Source organism: Herpailurus yagouaroundi, unplaced genomic scaffold (assembly GCF_014898765.1).
Source record: "Herpailurus yagouaroundi ecotype Mexico unplaced genomic scaffold, PumYag 332, whole genome shotgun sequence".
NCBI classification, from domain to species: domain Eukaryota; kingdom Metazoa; phylum Chordata; class Mammalia; order Carnivora; family Felidae; genus Herpailurus; species Herpailurus yagouaroundi.
Window position 1 is genome coordinate 43,083 of NW_024412549.1, and position 15,425 is coordinate 58,507.

The window sequence follows — 15,425 nt, forward strand, 5'->3', positions numbered from 1 at the left end:
TTCCACGACTCCACTCCCAATAATGAAACCTATACCTAAATAGGAATTTTATGTCATGATTATATTCTCACATTACCCTTTTAGGAATATTTTAACATGAGTAGTGCACGTATTATCCTTATCCTTATTTTGAAGCTAAGGAAATTGAAGCCCCAAAAAGAGACTTATCCAAAGTAAAGCTTATCCAAATTTATAGCAAAACCAGAGTTAAAATCTCAGACATCCTAAGCTCAGGGCTCCTTTTATCATACTGGCTGAGGGAGTCGTGAATGACAGCAGCATTTGGAGGAAGAAACAGCTGAGTGAATCATGTGTTGAAGAAAAGCCCTTGAAGGCCTAATAGTGAGTGTGTCTCTGCTGCCCTCTGGTGACCATGTAGATGCATGACTCTCCTTTCCTTCTGTTCTCCCGCCCTCTCTGGGATCTTTGCCTGGTCCCAGATGCTTAGTCTCCTCGGTGCTTCCTGACTGTTTCTCCCACATGTCAACATATCCCTACACAAAATGGACATCCATAGTTCACATAATAATTCAGGACACAGTTCTTACTTCCAAACTGGTAGGCCCTTGAGAAAGCATATGTAAGGGTTTTTTGAGAAGAAATGCACAAAAATTTAAATAAGCTTCCTCAAGTTGGCAGTTACTACTACTGAGACTGACCATAAACAAAATGTATAAAATGGGTGCTAAAGACTCCTGGGAGAATCCCAACAATCTATATCGAGATGATACAGAATATGTGCAATGGGTAGAATATTTTCACACTGCAAATTTCGGTGTAAAAAATTTTCTGTGTTTACTTACTGATCCTAACCTTTATGTCAAGCACTATTATGTCTTATAGTAGAGGAATTAAGCTAATAATTGCAAGTGAAACTCAGTGGCATTCACAAGAATTAATCATTTAAAAACAGACATCTTCCCAGGGTTATTTCTAAGTCCTGAGGTAAGGATGATGCAGTGTTGGTATGGAAGGTTGTCCTCAAATTTCCACCATTGACTCCCACTATATGCCTTGATGATAACTATTCTTTTCACAACATCACTCTCCTCTTGCTATATCATTCCACGCCAGCATTTTAGGTAGCAAAATTCCTTCCAATATTTGAGCCTTACAAGGCCTACCTCTTCTTACCTTGGGTGACTTTCCTTTGCTGCTTCCGTGTTATTTTGGGAGAGGGAAGTCTGTGGCACAGCAGCCATTCTGGGAACCAGAGGTAAAGTGGGGCACTTGCCACATTTACCTAACAGATACATAGAAAGAGTAAAGAGATGCTTGGCAATGCTTAATTATTTTTCTCTCTTCTTCGAAGCTCTCATTCTCCACAGTGGAAAGACTCTTCATCTACACTGAAGGTTGAAGGGGAAAAAATCTTATATTAGAGATAACAACATCAAGTTAGGTGCCCAAATATGGGCTTATGATAACAGGGGAGGAGAAGACACTTCAGGGAAAAAAAATCAGCTCAAATCTTGTTATATCATAATATCAGAAATGCTTATATTTTATACTGAAATGAACATCTAAAATTAAATTTTAAATTATTCTGGAGAATTCCTGAATCCCTGAGAATGTCTCTGCAGAACCCCAGGAGGACCTGTACTTTGATTAAAAAACTGACTGAGGAGAATTTAAAGGAAAATCTAACCTAAACAAGAATACACCCCCCCCAAAAATGTGCCTGTAGCCTTTATCGTTATAATTTTTGTGCCCAAGCATTTGGTTGAGAAGCTTATTAAATTTCCTTAGTATCTGAGAGTCAATATCTGACTCAGCAAAAAGGGACAAAGAACCAAGATGAAAAGAGCAGTAAACTTGCACATATGAGACCTTGGCTGGGTGCTGTGAAGCTGGGGAGGGTAATCCCTTTCTGGCCTCTGTTTTCTCCCCAGGAAAACAAAGGATGGGACATTTGCTATTCAGTCTTTCTTCTAACTCTAAGCCCTAGCAAACTGCATTTAGGTGCAAACTTGACACTAAGGGGGGGGGGAGGGGGGACCCCTGATATATGGGAAGTGGAAGGGTGAGGACAGACCACCAGTGCCAGGGGCTGTGTGAGGACCTGCCGGAGACAGCGCACACTTAGTGTGTCAAATGGGGCCCAGTAGTAGTGCCATGGCTTTCAGGGGTTGGTGGAGTGCTAATGTCACAGTTTTGGCTGCAACTAAACCCAGTCAAAGTCCACTCGTCTGAGTTTCACTTTTCTGGGGATTACAGCTGGTAGGAGGTGAAAATGCTATTCTGATTGCAATCCATTTTCAGGGTGGGCCTCCAGAACCCGGCTGTCCCTTGAGCTTGGGTGAAGTGGCACAAATCCCCCTTCACCCTAAGCCAGGGGTACCCGGGGCCACCTCCATGCCCTCTGGCTGTCCCTCAGTTCTCCCTCCGGTCAGCACCCCAGGACCCTGACCTGCCTTTGGACACCTGCACGTGGATGAAGGGTACACCTGAGACCAACTGAGAAGACCCAGCAGCCCCCAGTCTCACCCTGAAGGAGAAAAGAGACACGTGAGTGGCTTGCTGCGTCCCTGGCCAGGATGGCCAGGGGAAGTTGGGGAAGTCGACTAAGATGAGGAAATGGGATATGTGGACAGTCAGCGCCCACAGCGAAATTCTGCCGCTTGCCCTAATACCTTTCACTTGCATCTGACACTCATACCCAACTCCGTGCTTTTCAAAGTCCTGCTGTAGTTTATGTGATACTGCTGTGCCGCAGGCTGGGTGAGGGCACTAGATTAAACTCAGAACAGCAGGATCACGTTATTAACTTGTGCGTGATATTGTGCTTGTGTCTCTGGGCCTCACTTGTCTGTTGTGGCGATGATACAGCTGAACAAATGTTAGGAATGAGTATCTCCATCAGAGAGGAGAGAATGGAGAAGTTCAAGAAAATAGAGTGAGATTCTCAAGGTCATAGAAGCAAACACAAAGTCACTTTGTCTCCTAGAATTCTTATTTTACCTTGCTTTCCTTCTATAAAAATGTGTAACATATCATCAGTTATATCTATTTTTAAAACTTATATAGATATATAAACTTCAAACTTTGTGGACTGAATAAATTTATTCTCACCAGTTAATTACTGTAATTACTTGGCGTTTTGCGAATTTAACATTTGAGGTCTTTTACTGAAAAAAACAAACCAAAACAACAACAACAACAAAAAACCTCTAAAGACCCAAATATGTAGTAATTTGTCATTTTCTTTGGTGTGAATTTTAATAGTGCACACATAGGTCGCAGAATTCGGAATTGTCACTCACCAAATTCCTCAACACAAACCGCCACTTATCACTCATTTATCATTGCAGCTTAATACTTATACTTTATCCAGAAAATTAAATGAAACATAGGCTTTTAAGAATTCGATGATACATACACAAATTAGACCACATCTCTTGGGAATACCAAAGTTTACCATATTTAGTAGCAATGGCAATTTCAAAAGATTCCTGGCCTATGTTCGAATGGTAAAATTGAGATGTAAAAAACCTTGTAATAAAAATGTTTTAATTTAAAGTTTGCAGTGTAAGTCCATGTATTTATATACAAAAAAATCTGCCAGAGATTTTCCGCACACTGACAGCAGATGGTCCATGACAGTGTTTTCCCTCGGCACTGTTGACATTTTAAGTTGGATAATTCTTTCCTGTGAATTGTATGGTGTTTAGCAGCTCATCGGGTGCCCCCTTCCCCCAGTTGTGACCACCAAAAATTTCTGCAGACATTGCCAAAGACTCTCTAAGGGCAAGATTGTTACCTTTCCCATTCAGAACCCTGGTCTAAGGCAGTCATTCTCTCCATTTATACTCGCTCATGAATTTCTCTCTGAGCACCAGTGAAGGTTAAGACACATTTTCACATTTTCACCATTCTCTTCAAAAGTCTCAGGGGCATCAGGGTGTCTCAGTCAGTTAAGCATCTGACTTCAGCTCCGGTCAGGATCTCATGGTTCGTGATTTCCAGACCTGCGTTGGGCTCTGTGCTGACAGCTGGGAGTCTGGAGCCTGCTGGGGATTCTGTGTCTCCCTCTCTCTCTACCCCTCCCCCACTCACGGTCTGTCTCTCCCTCTCTCTCAGAAATAAATAAACGTTAAAAATTTTTTGAAAGCTTCATTAATTTGGGCAGTTTTTTTCTAGTTGCATTTGTAGGTTTCCCCGGTGCTTTAACATGAAAGGCCTAAAGGAACACAAATCTATAAACTGATTTGTAGCAAGTGCGGGTCCTTCTTAGTTCACATGACTGAGCCATGGTGCTTAGCATGAACTTGACAGGCTTTATTTGCTCTTTCTTGGCGAACAAAATGTATCTGCTTTTCACAAGAGGGGGCATCGGCAATCTCCTTCACTCGGAAGGGAAGTGACTGATAATGTTTCAAGCAGCGAGCAACAGATGGTCTATGCTGTCTTCTAACACCTGGCCCCATTTTCATATTGATACTTGAGTGCTCTTTTAGATCTTCATGTTGTGACTGGGCTTCTATCAGTTTCCCTAAAGGTATTTACATTTTTTTAATGTTTATTTATTTTTGAGAGAGATAGAGACAGAGTGCCATCAGGGGAGGGGCAGAGAGAGAGAAAGAGAGAAAGAGAGAGACAGAGGCACAGAATTTGAAGCAGGCTCCAGGCTCTGAGTTGTCAGCACAGAGCCCACAGCGGGGCTTGAAGTCACAAGCCCGAAGAGCATGTTCTGGGCCAGAGTCTGACACTTTACTGACTGAGCCAGCCAGGCACCTCCTCCCTAAAGATGTCTTAGATGAAAGTGTGCATCACTTTAAACAATGAACAGTCATAATAAAGTATAAATCATCTCCGGAAACACTTGGTTTATAATCTCTATTTGAGTGAATGTTGCTTTCCCTGCCCTGCAGAATCTTAACTGGTATTAGTTTCTGGGGAAAGAGAAGCAATAACTAGTTTATTGCTGCTCCTAAGCGGGTTCTTCCAGTTTGGTGTGAAGCAATAAGATACTTGATGTGTCAGATGGAATGAGTCTTATGCTGCTTTCACTCTGAATTTTTCAGGTTTCAGAACTAAAGCTAGCCTTCTATTTTTGTCCTAGTAATTTCAAAGCTTTTTAGTTGGTGGAAGTATTTTTATAATGCTGGTACGATGGGCATGTTGGGTTCGCCAGCCTCTGCAGTTGCACTATTTCTTATACTTATTCCTGTGTATTTCAAGATGACACTGAAAGGCCATTTAGGGTGGTTTCCTTGGCGGTCTCCTTCTGTAGCCCTATTTCCACCACTCTGTCCTTCATTTTCCAAAGCGTGTCCTGCCCCTGGGTTCTCCCAAGGCACTAGCAATGGCTTCCTGGCTGCAGAGTGAGGATGCGGAGCCCAAATGTCCATCGATGGATGAATGGATAAAGAAGATGTGGTATATATATACAGTGGAGTATTACTTGGTAATGAAAAAGAATGAAATCTTGCCATTTGCAACTACGTGGATGGAACTGGAGGGTATTATGCTATGTGAAATTAGTCAGTCAGAGAGAGACAAAAATCATATAACTTCACTCATATGAGGACTTTAAGAGACAAAACAGGTGAACATAAGGGAAGGCAAACAAAAATAATATAAAAACAGGGAGGGGAACAAAACATAAAAGACTCATAAATATGGAGAAGAAACTGAGGGTTGCTGGAGGGGTGGTGGGAGGGCGGATGGACTAAATGGGTAAGGGGCATTAAGGAATCTACTCCTGAAATCATTGCTTCACTATATGCTAACTAATTTGGATGTAAATTTTAAAAAATTAAAATTAAAATCAAAAAAAATTTCTACATGCTCAGAATAAATGGACTTTAGGAGATTTTTTAAAACATGGAAATATTATTGTCCCTTTAGCTCAGGAGGGCTTTTCATTTCAATCAGAAATCTTCCCTCAGGCCTAAAAAAATTGATTAAAGTACCCCACCTGACATAAGGGGTCAGAAATGAACAGTAACTGCAGAGAAATGGTGTCAAGTCCGTTTCCTTGTTTGATTGTGGAGGGGTTGATGTTGATTCCTTGTTGTGACTGTGTAATTATTGGAAACCACAGAGTGAGTTTGCTCCATGACAGTGTACTCATATTTTTCTCTTGTGTTTGCTCCAGGGAGAATGGTGGATTTTCCAGGATACAGTCTGTCTGGTGTGGTTGCCTCTTTCTTCTTCGTACTGTTCACCATGAGGCAGCCAGGTACAATGAATGCCCTTCTTCCTTTTACTGTATTCCCAAATGTCCCAGCGATACAGTCAACATGCAGAGTTCCAAGTCAAAAGGGCTAGGACAATATTAGGACTGGGGATCCAGGAACCAAAGCATCTATGTTCCAAAAAGGGTCCTCCACTTCCAGCTGTGCTATCTTTGGGAAATTACTTGAGGACCTTCTCCCTTAGTTTCCTTGTCTCTATGATAAGAATAACAGTATATCTGTGTCTTATAGGCTAGGACAGACTTTAGGATTAAATGAGGCTTCACATAAAATACTACCAGGAACGCATTAAGATATTCATCCACCTTCCTGCTTCCATGCAAGACAGCACTTTGGAGACAAGACAATCGACTGCTTCTTAGCATAAATTAAACAGCATGAAAATACTTGGAAACAAGAAATAGAAGAGATTTCCAAGAAATGGATTTTGAAATCTCAGTAGCTGAATTGTATCTTTAAAAAAGATTATGGGGGCGCCTGGGTGGCTCAGTCGGTTAAGCATCCGACTTCAGCTCAGGTCACGATCTCGCGGTCCGTGAGTTCGAGCCCCGCATCGGGCTCTGTGCTGACCGCTCAGAGCCTGGAGCCTGCTTTGGATTCTGTGTCTCCCTCTCTCTCTGCCCTTCCCCCGTTCATGCTCTGTCTCTCTCTGTCCCAAAAATAAATAAAAACGTTGAAAAAAAAATTAAAAAAAAAAACAGCAAAATGTGCAAACATCATGCTAGATTTCTTTAAAACACTGAAAATAAAACCCTTCCTTCTCCAGGTGCCTCCATTTTGATAGGTTGGACATCCCAAAGCAAGCATATTAATCTTCCAACTGACATTTCCCAATTCCTCTTTTTCACTCTGTTTTGTAGATAGCTGGAGAGTGATTGGTCCTGCACATCCTATACTGGCTAGGATTGGGGAAGATGCTCTACTCACCTGTCAAATCCTTCCCAAGAGGGCCATGATGCCCACAAAGATGACATGGTACCGCTCAGATCCCAACGCAGTTGTGTTTGCACAGTGGGATGGAGCTGATGTGACTGAGATGCAAATGGAGGAGTACAGAGAAAGGGTAGAGTGGATAAAGGATGATGTTCCTGAGGGAAGTGTGACTCTGAAGATAAACAACATTCGACCATCTGATAATGGGCAATACTGGTGCTGCTTCCAAGAGAAGAACTATTATGAAGAAACAAGCTTGTTGCTTGAAGTAGCAGGTGAATATCTTGGAAAAGACAGAGTCTTGGAAGGAGAGCTTTATTAACTTGTGGTAAGCTTATTGCCAGTTGAAGAATTACCTTCTAATCATCAAGGCAATTCCTAATGCCCAGCCCTCTTCATTTGAAGAGGAATGCCTTCATTCGAAGGCAGATAGTTCTGAAGTCTTCAAAGCAAGCTCACCTAAAACAGTCTTCTCAAATTTAACTTACACAGTTTTGACTATTCTTGACAATGGAATGGCAATCTGTGACATCCGGTCATTAACAGTTTTTTTCTGAGCCACAGATTTGTGGTATATCAGGCCAATGTGTTAGGGTAAGTCAATCACTGAGTGAGTGAGTTTAGCTGATTGCCCAGCAGTCATATCTCAATGGAATGGGTTGTTCTCTACCCGACCTCCAATATGCAGTAAATTAAATGTGAAAATTGTGTTTCATTGTGGAATGCCCCCCAGTTAGAAAACTAGTGCTGAGAACAAAGTGGTTATGAACTTTGTGCTTTTATGGAGACTACCAAATATTAGTGTTCAATGAATTGAGGACTTGCAGACGCATTTGGACATACCCACTGTGATGCTCTTGTATTAGCAAAGTGAGAAAACAGTTGAGAAAAAGGGGATGATTGACCAAACGATTTGTGCTAGGGAAAAAAACACGCATCTGAAAAGTAAATAATCATATGGTTCCCTGACAGGAATAACTCCCTCATATGCTAATGAGAAAATCAGGCAAATCCACTTATCTTCTCAGGGAAATAGTTCTCTGGAGATGTTACCATCTCTGACTCACACTAAAAATGTTCCCTAACACTGTTTTTTCTTAATACCTACAACTACGATCATTATTTTTATGTTCTAGGTGATTGAAGATGGATGAAAGAGCATATGTATTTCTGAGATGTGAAGAGAGGGAGGCAGCTGTTCACTATCAGGAACCTTTGAAAATAAGCCACACATTTCCTAGGGCTCTAGGTGAAGGGAGAGTCTCTTTCCCCCAGCAAGTGATAGAGTCAGAATTATCATCTATGGGGACCCCTTTGTCTGGGTTTGAGAGTGATGTTGGATAAAGAAAGAATTTCATGATTACATATAACTGGGATTTCTCAAAAACATTTTCCCATTTACTGGAAGGAAGATTTAGAAACAAGAGCTCCTCATGGGGCATCCCATTCTACATGTGCAGGTTATCTACTTGCTCCCCAAGGAGCAAGAATAGTCCCCATGTAGATGATTTCTGGCTTTATATTTATTAAACAGAGTCAAGGTATCATCTAAAATGTCGGACAGAGTTTGTGGCATTGGGAAGCTCAATGAATAAATTATAACACATCTTTGCTGGCAGTACTAGTGACATAAGCAAAATGTCGTTATGTCCCTTTCTCTATTCTCCTCTGTCTGGATCTGAAGAAAAATACGTATGCTAAAGTTTATACATCCAGACTGGAGAACAAAGTGAATATGAACTCCAGTTTGAATGCGAAGAAGATTTTGGGCTACTTCTTGCTCCCCAGACCTATGAACTCTTGCCCCCTCCCTATAAGCCATGTCACTGGGATCTCAGTTTCTATGATTTGTGCCTCCCTGGGTTCCAGGCCTCAGGGCTGTGTCTTCCTTCCACAGGTGTGGGATCTTCCCCTTACATCCACATGGAGGGACCTATAGAAAGTGGAGTCCAGCTTGTGTGCACTGCAAAAGGCTGGTTCCCAGAGCCCCAGGTCTATTGGGAAGATGCCACAGGAAAGAAGTTGCTGTCTGTCTCTGAGCATTCCATCCAAGATGAGAACGGCCTGTTCTATGTGGAAGCCACTCTTGTGGTGAGGAATGCCTCTTTGGAGACCGTGTCCTGCTTCATCCACAACCCTATCCTCAATGAGGAGAAGAGCTCAGTCATCTCCATTCCAGGTCAGAGCTCTGCCTCTAGTACTAATGTGCTCAGATTAACAAGAAAGGTTCAAGGGACTGTTCCTTAGCACTGAATATTCTTTTTATCAAGGAAAATATCTAAAATTTAAAAATATGTATTAAAAGGTATAAACTGGGGTGCCTGGGTGGCTCAGTCGGTTAAGCGTCCGACTTCAGCCAGGTCACGATCTCGCGGTCCGTGAGTTCGAGCCCCGCGTCGGGCTCTGGGCTGATGGCTCAGAGCCTGGAGCCTGTTTCCGATTCTGTGTCTCCCTCTCTCTCTCTGCCCCTCCCCTGTTCATGCTCTGTCTCTCTCTGTCCCAAAAATAAATAAACGTTGAAAAAAAAATTAAAAAAAAAAAAAGGTATAAACTATTAATGGTTGGAATTTTGATTGAATATTTTGATTGAATAGCTATTGTGAATGATATTCCAGTTATTTTCAAGTTCTACCTTTTCTTTTTGAATTAATTTTCTTTACTCACAAGTATGCATCACATGACAAAGAAAATTAAACTATATTCTTTCAATTAAAATGTTTTCCTATGCCACATTGTGCCAATTACTTCTGGAAACCTATCATGTGATGATTATCAGAGATGGAGACAACTATTTACATAATAGCATCTTATCTATAACCTTATTTATAAATAGCAACAAAAACAGCAAAAAAGGCACAATACAACAGTGGAGTGTTGTGTCTTATGTTATTATAAATTATAGTATTGATGCAAAATGATATTTTCAAATGATTTTAATGGTTGAAAAATCCTCATGATGGACTATTAATGATGAAGATTATACCTATCTACCTACTTACGTATCTATCTATCTATAAACATTTACAATCATGTGAAGAATAATGGCTTTTAAATAACTTAAAACAGCACTAAGACTTTGGGACACTTTCTTATATTTAGATATTAAGATATAGTTATTCTTACTCATATAAATGGATATGTGAAAGAATTTAAAGTAAACATTACATGTGAATTTTTTTGTCTTTTTTTAAATGTTTATTTATTTTTGAGAATGAGAGACAGAGTGTGAGCAGGGGAGGGGCAGAGAGAGAGGGAGACACAGAATCCAAAGCAGGCTCCAGGCTCTGAGCTGTCAGCACAGAGCCTGACGTAGGCCTCGAACCCACAAACTGTGAGATCATAACCTGAGCTGAAGTCAGCCCCTTAACCGACTGAGCCACCCAGGGGCCCCCACATGTGAATGTTAAAAGGAGCTGAATATATATATTACATGCTTTATATATATAAATGCTTTATATATATGTTTAATCTGTCAGTTTGGAATTTGAGGTAATAATTGTGTATGCCCATATATTTTTATACTTTCCATGCACTTATAAGAAGAATATGTATTATTTTTATAAGATATTAAATTTCAATATGTTAAATATCAGGAAAAACAAACAATTTTTTGTGTGTGTGCAAAAAAAAAAAAAAAGGAAACACAGCTGGATCACAAAATGATCTATGGGAAAGAATATTTTTCTGCATTTAATTTCTTTTTTATAAATTCAGCTTTTCAATTCAAAGTAGAACTTTTTTCTTTACTTTTCCTTTTCTTTTCTTTTCTTTTAATAGTTTTTCTCCTTTCCTTAGATCAAATTCTTTAATATATTATTTTCATTCTTTTTACAGAGAAACTCCAGAATGAGCTAGGTAAGTAGACATTGGATGCACAAATGTAGAAAAGACTTTGCCTCCCCAGAGGAAAGTGGTAATCCCTGGACAAAGCCAGCAGGATCTACCATGACAGCTCGTGATCCAGATGAGAAACTGAGGCACGACTTTACCAAGTATCAAGTTCAGTAACTACCAAAGGTGACTAGCCAAATGTAGGCCTCCACAGCCTCCTTCAAGCACCATTGCACAGTGTAACCTTTGACTTTAAGTGTTCACAGGGACCCCAGTGAGCTTCAGATAGACACCCGTAAGGGGCACAGACATAATCTCTGCTCTATTTGACTGGAGGAAAGGGTGGTGTCCTTAGACACCATTCCTTTGTGTCTAAGGAATGGTATAGGACAGGGGGTGGGGCTCTGGAGGTCCTTTTAAAATATTTTAGTGTGAAGGGGCAGTGTCATGGTAACTGGAAGTCACTACCCATCACCTTAACCCTCTGGCCTGCTATGGTTTCTGCACCTTCTCCTTACCCCAGTGGATGGGAGCCTCATCACTATTGGATGGGAGCCATTACTTTCCCAGATCAGGCTGGAACAATGTGCTGGGTCAATCAATCATTTCCTGTTTTTCTGTTTCTTTTTTTTACTTAGTAGTTGGACTGCAGTATTATTATTTTACTGTACCTAAGATAAAGATAAATGGTTTAAAAAGTAACCAACTGATATTTGAGTCTCTTTCAGTTTTTCCTTTACTTCCTTACCATCTTCCTCCTTTCTGTGATGTCTTCTCCCAAACCATGATAACCAGCCTGCTCCCTGCCCAGATGCATATGACCTTGTATCACTTATTTTCTCCATCAATATCCTGCTCTCTCTCAAATCACCATTTACAGGAATGTATGTGTGTGTGTGTGTGTGTGTGTGTGTGTGTGTGTGCCTATGTGCACATTAGATGAGCTTAAGCATACTTTTCAGTCCATGTAGGAATTTTTGAGGAAAATCATGGTGGCGAACCCACCTCAATCTCTGCCAGAGTCTAGTGTGACACTTTCGACCCTATCGAGCCATAAAGATAAAGGGAAGGGCCTTGGGAAGGTCAAAGGTAATGCCACAATCTGAGGAGAACTTCACCCCTGTGAGTCTTACCTTCTAAGTTAGATCCCTTGCTGCCTGGGTGGTATCTGCTTATGAGCAGTCAGAAACCTTAACCAACAAAACTTGTTAGTTACAGATCAGAAAGTCAAGCCAGTGTTTGGGGCAGGTTGGCATATGTCTCTCTCTGTCCCCCAGGAAGACTTTAGGTAAAGAGTCACTCCTCCAAGTTATCTGAATCTACTTGACACGTCCATTGCAGACCCAGCACACAAAATGCAATCTGATGTTGTGCTGTTCCTAGTTGTGCTGACCTTCTGGGACCACAGTAAAACATGAAGAAAATATGGAGCTCCCCTGGCTTCCTGTCAGGTGGGGATTACAGGGCTGCACCTCCAGGAGCTTTGAGGGTTGGTGATCATTGGTCTCTATTTTCCTCATCTTCAGAATGAACGTGTTGAATTTAATCTCTAATGTAGTGTCAGGCCCTAAGAGTCTGGATATGATATGATATAATTAACTTAATATTATATAATATCAATATATATATATATATTTCACTTAATTGAATATGCTGATTGAAAGAGGATTACATGACATATGATGGGATTATCAGGTTTTAAGGAATTGGTGTATTATGCAGTAAACTGCACTCTCCAGAGAATATTTAATTTTCAGTGAATATTCAGAGGGCATTTCAGTAACATACATACAATACCACCACATAAAACAAAACAACATATGTCATCACAAATTGTGTGGAAGGGTATGGACAAAACTATATAGAGAAAGGGAATTATGCAGAGCTTTTCACAAGGAACTTGTATTCTAGTAGAATCTCAATTATTAACAGATTGCACTACATGATTTTTTTCCTGCACTTTAAACTTTATTTTTTACTTGGATATTGGAAAAACAGGAGTTTCATATATGTATGATACACCTACTCATATGGGTAATAGAGATAAGGAAATCGTCTGTTTTATTAAGCAATTTACTGTAAAATACATGGATAGAGAAAGAGCAGCAGACTAATCCCTAGTTCATTTTTTCTGACTCCTACTTTTCCCTTAAGATTTTAAAAGATATATATGCAACGGAGATAATATTATTTTAGGTAAAATTGAAGGATAAAGCAAACAAAATGCTGGAAATAATTGGGAGCCAAATTTTAGCTAGAATAGAAAGGAATAATCTGAAAATTAGGATTGTGTTGACAGTTTCCTTTCTAAAGAAGTACCTGGCAGATTTTGGCTAATTACATAATGAAGACATTTTTGCCATTGACTCCCATCCAGACAATACACGAATTTATGCCTGTATTTCTATTATAAATGATCACCACCTATGTGAAAACATTTTTACCACTTGATAGAAAAGGTTGACTCTCAATTTAGAACAAAGCAAAACTGGCATGGTCAGAGCCTGATGAACTGGAAGTGTAACATAGCTTGGGTCCGGGAAAGCCACCAGAGAATATCTCCCATTTTCACAATGGGAGGATTAGGACTCTTTTGTGTATTTGTTGTTGTTTTATGTTTTGTATTTTAACAACCTCCCCAATTCTTGATCTTATAATGCTTCGCAAAATAATCTGATGACATTGAACCTGATGTGTGTTTAGAATTCCACATATGTGGGACCTCAGGGAACTAAAATATAACGCCTTATAAGGTGTTATAAAAATCAAACCAGGGGATGGTTTCTTGATATTTCATTACTAAAAATCCACCTGACACTCATTCTTATCCCTTCTCATTATCAAGACAGAAAGAATGGTTACGGTGCCCTTGAGTCTCACGGTCTGCATGCCTCCACTCACATTGTTTGATCATCCAAGAGGTTCATATAGATTTTTGTGTATAACTCCAGAACAATCTTATTATTTTGATAGTGATATACTTATTTTACAGTTTAAGAAACTGAGGCATACACAGATTGAGTAGTTTAAAGAGGTCATATAGATGTGAAGTGATAAAATACTAATTTTATTCTAGAAGTAGTAATTGCAAAATTATTTTATTGTGGTGTAATCTGAATAAAATTATAAGTAACGGCAGGTGTGGGTTCCATTAGTAGTTCTTTTTTTTTTCAGACTGACACACATCATGGGATGCTTCTACCTTGGACAGGGACAACCTCTATCCTGATTCCACCAAACTTCCCCCTCTCTAAAGGATGACCTTGTGCCTCACAGCTTCCCTGGGATGCCCATGGGTTCTAAACACCACTGGAGATGTTCTTACTGATGGCACTATTTGTTTCATTTTGTTTCTTTCATTGTGTTTTGTCTGCTGTATTTCATAGCTTCCTTAAAAGTGATTGGACCTTCCCAGCCCATCCTTGTCAGAGTGGGAGAAGACATACAACTAACCTGTTGTCTGTCCCCCAAGACTAATGCACAAAGCATGGAGGTGAGGTGGCTCCAATCACACCATTATCCTGCTGTTTATGTGTATGCGGATGGGGAACATGTGACTGAAGAGCAGATGACAGAATATAGAGGGAGGACAGTCTTGGTGAGTGATGCCATCAATGAGGGGAGACTGACCCTGCAGATACACAACGCCACAACGTCAGATAACGGGCAGTACCAGTGCCGTTTTGAAAAAGATGGTGTCTACCAGGAGGCGAGTTTGGATCTGAAGATAGTAGGTAAGGATTCCAGATGTTTTGGTTTCAACCTCTGTTCCTACTGCTTTAACATGCTAGTTCCTGGAAATTTCCCTGGTACCTGAAATTTTCTGAATGACCATTCATTTGTCAAATTTATTTATTTTCTTTTTTTTTATTTATATATGAAATTTATTGTCAAATTGGTTTCCATACAACACCCAGTGCTCATCCCAAAAGGTGCCCTCCTCAATACCCATCACCCACCCTCTCCTCCCTCCCACCCCCCATCAACCCTCAGTTTACTCTCAGTTCCAACAGTCTCTTATGCTTTGGCTGTCTCCCACTCTAACCTCTTTTTTTTTTTTCCCCTTCCCCTCCCCCATGGGTTTCTGTTAAGTCTCTCAGGATCCACATAAGAGTGAAACCATATGGTATCTGTCTTTCTCTGTATGGCTTATTTCACTTAGCATCACACTCTCCAGTTCCATCCACGTTGCTACAAAAGGCCATATTTCATTTTTTCTCATTGCCACGTAGTATTCCATAGTGTATATAAACCACAATTTCTTTATCCATTCATCAGTTGATGGACGTTTAGGCTCTTTCCATAATTTGGCTATTGTTGAGAGTGCTGCTATGAACATTGGGGTACAAGTGCCCCTATGCATCAGTACTCCTGTGTCCCTTGGATAAATTCCTAGCAGTGCTATTGCTGGGTCATAGGGTAGGTCTATTTTTAATTTTCTGAGGAACCTCCACACTGCTT

At 40.4% G+C, this 15,425-nt stretch overlaps 1 protein-coding gene across 1 annotated transcript in view; it reads left to right on the forward strand.

Annotated features, from left to right (window-relative positions):
* Positions 1 to 2,213: 2,213 nt before the first annotated feature.
* BTNL2 (butyrophilin like 2) overlaps positions 2,214 to 15,425 on the forward strand; it is a 22,685-nt gene continuing 9,473 nt past the window's right edge. Inside the window, exons 1-6 of the mRNA XM_040462543.1 lie at positions 2,214 to 2,508; positions 6,101 to 6,184; positions 7,061 to 7,408; positions 9,031 to 9,312; positions 10,968 to 10,988; positions 14,351 to 14,698. Of these exons, the coding sequence (XP_040318477.1) occupies positions 6,106 to 6,184; positions 7,061 to 7,408; positions 9,031 to 9,312; positions 10,968 to 10,988; positions 14,351 to 14,698 (1,078 nt within the window). The 5' untranslated portion in view covers positions 2,214 to 2,508; positions 6,101 to 6,105. The remainder of the gene's footprint in view (positions 2,509 to 6,100; positions 6,185 to 7,060; positions 7,409 to 9,030; positions 9,313 to 10,967; positions 10,989 to 14,350; positions 14,699 to 15,425) is intronic.